The 6,885-nt window shown below is 37.7% G+C and overlaps 1 protein-coding gene across 1 annotated transcript in view; it reads left to right on the top strand.

Annotated features, from left to right (window-relative positions):
- The first annotated feature begins 4,351 nt into the window (after positions 1–4,351).
- bcl2b (BCL2 apoptosis regulator b) overlaps positions 4,352–6,885 on the top strand; it is a 56,196-nt gene continuing 53,662 nt past the window's right edge. The window contains exon 1 of the mRNA XM_052133554.1: positions 4,352–5,383. Within this exon, the coding sequence (XP_051989514.1) occupies positions 4,907–5,383 (477 nt within the window). The 5' untranslated portion in view covers positions 4,352–4,906. The remainder of the gene's footprint in view (positions 5,384–6,885) is intronic.

Here is a 6,885-nt window from a genome sequence, read left to right as displayed (position 1 = left end):
AAAAATGTACTTTATTGATCTCACAAATTAAGGAAATATCAGAGTGTGTCAGGCTTTGAGTATTTCCTGCCATCTGTGGGGAAAAAAACTTAATGACATATGAAATGACAGTTAAAGCCAGTAGGTGGCGATTGTGATCCATTGATAAAGATGGTCCTAGACTCTGTAACCCAATGATGAAACCAACTTAATTTCTAGTTACATTTCATAAGTTATAGATTTGGATATATACATAGACCTCATCAAATACTTATTTTGTCAGAGTTTAGCATTTTTTAAATTCATGAAAATGTCAATAAAACAAAGCAATTAACAGGTCATATTTAGGGATGTCATAAATGTATATATCTATTATTGATTGGCACATTATTTTAGCAATATATTTGAGGTATCAATATTAAATTAGAAGCCCATTTGGCGTTCTTTCCAATTCACTCATTTGACCTCTGTTTAAAAAGTCTGTCGTAATTTCGTTGGGAGACCACAAGTGGGCACTATACCATTTACTGTCATGATCACACACACACACACACACACACACACAGGACGAGCTGAAGCAGCACAGATGGCAGTCAAAAGTAACAAAGGTTTTTGTACTTTTTTAAGTGAGGTTGATGATTTTGTTTATGATGTTTATTATGCAATTTTGTGTGTAGCCATGAATAGGTCTTTCATTCAAGCTGTCAAACCCCAAAAAGACATACTTGTAACTGAAAATACATTGTGTAGAATATATGAATGATACTTATACACAATATATCATCCAGTGATGGCTAGAGTAAATAATCTTTGTCCTTTGATAATGATTTGAGTCAAATTGAATGGAAAACCATCTGTGGCAATTCAGAATGTTGACACTGGGCATTGGTGGTGTGTGCGTACCTCTGTAGAAAATAAATAATTTTTTGGTATGCCTTTTTTATTTTTATAAAGAGACCCAAAATATGAAAGTGAGAATGCATGAGTAGAATGATGATGTTCTAATTTGATATTGGCTCAAGGGTCGTCGTCCAGCACACACAGTAGTAGATAAATAGGTAAATAAATAATTGTTTCTAATTTTAGAACATGCCATGGTGTCTGCCAGATGCATTTGTTTGCTGCAGATGTTTGTGCGACCTCCTTTAATTTACCCTGCTGCTCACACTTTACCAAAGTTGGGTCGAGATGTCTGAAGAGACAAAGGCTATTGTGCAACGAGCAGCTCTATTTATATCTGAAAATAATCCAGATGTGAAAAATCTTCTGATTATTGATGTGTGAAAAAGGCATCAATCCCAAGCCTAGTCATATTACAATTTGTGTGCAAACATAAGACTTTGCAATGGCAAACTTATTATTATTATTACTTATAATTACTTATTATTTTTGCAAACATCGAAATTCAAATCAGTGAAGTGAACAGCATAAAATCTGAAAGTGCAGGAAAAACACTGATAAACAGTGAAGAAAACAATTGCTGTGCATTGTAGTCTCACCTATTCATTTCTCTGTGTGTTTGTGTGTGTGTGTTCTGTATTGTGGATGTGTCTTACCCCATCATTTCTGAGTGGGTGTGTTCCGCATTGTGGCTTATTTCTTGATTTTATTTGACAAAAAGCTCTGTGTTATTGTCTCACCCATTCATTTTCTATTGCGGGTCAAATTTAACCTGAACAGTGAGAGTGTTGCCGTGTGTGTGTGTGTGTGTGTGTGTGTGTGTATGTGTGTGTTCAGATGGGAAGTGTAGGAAAATCACTGTACTTCTCTGAAAGTCTTGTACTACTCCGATGAAGGAAACCATTTTTAAATTTAAAAAGAAAGGTCAAATGGAGGGTAAATAAACTGACAAAAAGTAAGGTCATGTAAATGTGTTAAACGGTTTTCTTTTACCGGGGTAAGGTCATAAACGCATCACAGGTAGATTTTACCCCATTTCCCTGATTTCGGGTTGCTTGTAAACATCTGTATTACCCTTCTTACCACCTTGTACTGTATGTGCGCAATTGTGGAGCGCAAGTCTGTTTATGCTTTGACGTCAAAAGCAGAAAATAACCTGATGATTCCAAATCTCATGTATAATCTGGTTTCTTACATTGTCAACTTTATTGAATAAGCTTAGTTTTAACAGTTGTCAGTGTACTACTATGTATGTAAACATACCCATTGAAAATTGAGCCTGTTTACATGCACAGCAATAATGCCGAAAACTCCCAAAAATCAGCTTATTTAAAAATCTGACAAAGCAAGAAAACCACGTTTACATGAGATTTAAAATAATCAAGCATTTCTCTGCTTTTGACATCAAACTGTGAAGAGACATGCTCACAACACTTGCATACATTGGACAAGCCAGTAAGAATGATGGTAAAGGTGTTCACATGCTATGCAAATTCAGGGTAATGGGAAAAATGTCCGATTATGAACATACACTGATAAATGAAAGCCTGCTTAGGGCCCCATTAAGGCTTGGGCCGGCCCTGCTTATCTGACACAACCAAGTCATCTCTAGAAATTAGCTAACTCCAGAAGCTTAACTTATCCTTGAATAACATAGTCAGTGCTGTTTTGAAACCATGGTAGGCAAAAAACTGAAAACAATTTTAATTCACCATTGAAACAAACACAATTTTCTGTGTCTAATGCCTGGACTGCCAGCATGGGTCATATGCATGATGATGTCATTTTTTCTGCAATAATTCATAGGCCTTGGCTTGAGCTGATTTGCCTTATATTCAAAGCAGTGTCGACTGAGAGTGTTGCTAAAAGATCAAAGGCCTTTTTCTGTTCAAAGAAGTTCTAATTTTAAGGCCAGTCTGAGGTCTGATTTCCATTTCAGCTAATCCAAACCTTGTATTTTCAGAGAGCCAGGTACATTTAAATTGACTAGATTATTTAGTTAGATGAAAAAAGTGATTGCTCTGAAAGTTAACCAAAAAAACGCTTTTCATATTTTCCCTATCGCACATTGAACAATTTATAATGAAGGGTATGGACCGCTAAAACTATAACCTTGTAAGGAAGATATATGAATTTCCAATGAAATTCCAGTTGCTAGTTTAGTTCAGCAAATAATGATTTCTACATTTTCTAAATTAAAAGAAACATTTTCCAAAAAAAAATTTCTTTTAAATTAAAAGAACATTTTTCCAAAATCATAAAACTTTTATTTTCAGGTTTAAAGTAACAATTAACACTCCTTTCATTAAACATGAGTAAACATGAAATTAAAGAGCAAATTGCAAATTTGTCAGTCGCTGAATAAAACAAAAGGTACTGTACTAAAAGGGTGATGAAAAAATATCATTATTAAAGGGATGGTTCACCCAAAAACATCCAGGATGTGTATGACTTTCTTTCTTCTGCTGAACACAAAGATTTTTAGAAGAATATCTCAGATCTGTTGGTCTTTTCAATGCAAGTGAATGGTGACCAGAAATTTGAAGCTCCAAAAAGAATATAAAGGAAGCATGAAATTAATTTGTAAAACTCCAGTAGTTTAATCTGTGTCTTCAGAAGTGATATTATGGATGTGGTATTTATATATTATATAATAATATATAAACTTAAAAAGAACAATATTTAAGTTCTTTTTATTGCAAATCTCTGAAAGTAAAACTTAAAGTGGAGATTTATAGTAAGAAATGACTTTAATATTGATCTGTTTAAGACCCACATCTATCAAATCACTTCTGGAGACATGGATTAATCCACTAGAGTCTTATGGATTAATTTTATGATGCCTTTATGTTAGTTTTGGTGGTTAAAAGTTCTGTCCACCATTCACTTGCATTGTATGGACCTACAGAGCTGAAATATTCTTCTAAAAATCTTTGTTTGTGTTCAGCAGAAGAAAGAAAGTCACGAACATCTGAGATGGCATGACGTGAGTAAAATATGAGAGTTTTTTGGGGGGGTGGGTGAACTATGCTTTAAGGTGGAAGACAATGAGAGCAACATGCATGTATTTTTAATATTAATATAATTTTTGAACTGATTTAAAAAAAAAAAATTATCATGTAATCCATTAAAAGTAACTGTAATCTGATTAAGCACAATTTTAAATGGAATGTATTCTAATTACAAATGTTTGATTTTGTAATCTGATTACGAAATCCAGATTACATGTTACCCGTTACTACCCAACACTGTCAATATGCTAAAGTAATGAAATGAAAATCTAAAAGTGAAAACTTTAATTACTGGTTCACATGAGAATACATGAATCCGATATTAATAACTGAGCAGTTCACTGAGCAGGAGCACACGCAGTACATGAGAGTGGATGAGTGACGTAACACCTGAAAGACACGCCTCTCTGCTAATATGAAGAGGGCAGTCTGACCGCACATTAGTATGGAGCGACTGCGCACAGCAGACAGCTCGAAACACTCAATTTACACTGATATCAAAGTACCGCTCGCTCAATTTACATCTAAAGACTGAATGCGACAGCAGACTGCATCGAGAAAGTCTTTATTTACACCAGTCGCTCCGCGAAAGAAGAAACTCGCAAGTGCGCGAGAATATTACAAGCCTCTTCCGTCTCGCGCAGCCCCTGGAAAAAGATGATTTCTGCACGCAAATCCCACTAAAAACACCAGAGACATTCTCAACGATGCTCGCACGGTATGCTTATTCCTTCTGAAATGGATATACATGCTTAAATCCTCTCATATATCCCTGTAATTTCTCTGCTGGGAACAGAAAGTGGGCGTTTTTCCACATTCTGGAGGAGTGCTGCAACTTGCAGTTTCAACTGCAGTAAGTTGATTTTAAGGAAAGTGTGTCATTCTATCATACAATTATTCATTTTAGAGATTAAGAACATCAGGTGCTGCATATTAAGCCCTTTGGCACTGATGAAGATGCGCCTGGACTAGTCAGTGCACATTCAGACACTGGGGTAATTTAGCGAGAGGTCGATATGGCACAGGAGAGTGTGTACGATAACCGCAGTATAGTGGTGAAGTACATCCACCATAAGCTATGGAAGAAGGGATATGTATGGGAAGTGAATGCCCATGATGACAGTGTCTCTAACGGACTGAGGTCGGGGATGCAGGAGGACATCCGTCACGACCCGTGCACCGCTCTTCATAAGGTGTTACGGGAGGCTGGGGACGAGCTGGAGCGCTTATATCAGTCGGACTTTGCGGAGATGTCCAAGCAGCTGCATCTCACGTCCCTCACGGCGCACCAGCGCTTCACCTCAGTCATAGACGAGCTGTTCAGGGACGGGGTGAACTGGGGCAGAATTATCGCGTTTTTCGAATTTGGAGGGACCGTTTGTGTAGAATGTGTGAATAAGGAGATGACGGCACAGGTGGACAACATTGCGGGCTGGATGACGGAGTATCTAAACGGTCCGCTATACGCCTGGATCCAGGAAAACGGCGGCTGGGTATGTATTGTCTTTACGCGGCGTTATATATCTCTTGCTTGATGACGCAGCGTTACTCACTCCACCTCTGTTCCCGCGTCATGCGTTCTAAACGTCCAGCGTTCTATGATTGGCTAGTAGCGCTGTTCGTTAATCTCGGCCAACCAATGAGCGGCGTTGATTGGTCACACCCCTCTCACGCCTCCACAGTGAAAGCCATCAAATGACAGCTGCAGTCTGCAGAGTTGAAGGTGTGGTTCCGCTTTCAGGAACTGCTGTTGATTCATGCAAACAGGAGGATATTTAGTCCTATCCAACAACCTGTTCTGTGGCTTGTGATATTTACTCACCAAATTATGTGTTTAAATGACCCTGGTCTATTCCGGTGCATGTGATATTGTCCAAACATCATTTAACCACGTGTGTTTCCTGTCCTGTTATTTACTTGGCATCTCAAGCTGGAACTTCAGGTCAGCAGGGCCCATATTTTCTTTCAGGTTATGTTTAGAATACCATACTTCCCATACTATTTTTGCATTATATAGTGTGTACTGTATGTGCACAGAATGCAAATGTTCTGTATGTATCGAATACATGGATGATATTCTACATCTGCTAATACTTATAAAGCAGTTAGTTCATTTTTATCCAACACCTCGTTGCTTTGCCAAGTATACACATAGCGAATATGAATGCGTTCGATGCATACGCACAATGACTGTTTTGTGATATTCTTTTAGTAGAGAAGGATATAGCTGCAGTCAGAGCTTCAAAAAGGCGCAGTAGCAAAACGGCAACAAAGATATAGGGAGCCCCTAACCCTTAACCGTGAGTGGAAGTGGTGCTCCCTTACTGACTAACTGGAATTGTCATATAGTCAATTAAAAGTGAAACAATGTGTATGTAAACTTCTGACTTCAACTTTAAGTTCAAAAACCCCATCATAAAAACCCATAGGAAAATCCAGAGAGAACCCATGGCGAATTAAACTTCCGGGTTTGCCTACAAATTGACGTCACGGCTGAACAGCTCTATACCTATTTGTTTTAGTACAGTCAACGACAAGCGCATGCAGCGATGATGAGCACAGAAAATTTGGGCGCACAAGAAATTATGGGCGCACGCGGACAGTCAGCGCAGACAGTGAATATCAGCATACTGAGCGATCAGCTATGTGGACAACCGAAGTATACTTTGGCCTTTACTTAACATGTAATGGACTATTTCGTCTAGTGGAAGGATGGCGGCATGGAACTAAATTAATTTGCAAAAAAGAAAGTGTGTTTTTATATAAACTACATCAGTGCTCAATGCATCATATTATGAACAAAATTAACGATCTATCAACGTATGAATCAAACTCACTCAGAATGCCAACAGTTTCTGACATGGTTTGCAATGCATCATTGTTTTATTATATTCATTCATGTAGTGGCAGAAAAATGATGTACTGTAGAACACTGAAATTTCTCACAATATTATAACTTCTCCTCAGTCTTACTGTATTTGATGAAGGCCACACT

Source organism: Xyrauchen texanus, chromosome 9 (assembly GCF_025860055.1).
Source record: "Xyrauchen texanus isolate HMW12.3.18 chromosome 9, RBS_HiC_50CHRs, whole genome shotgun sequence".
NCBI classification, from domain to species: domain Eukaryota; kingdom Metazoa; phylum Chordata; class Actinopteri; order Cypriniformes; family Catostomidae; genus Xyrauchen; species Xyrauchen texanus.
The sequence above is the reverse complement of the archived record's forward strand: the minus strand, read 5'-3'. Positions and strand labels throughout refer to the sequence as shown.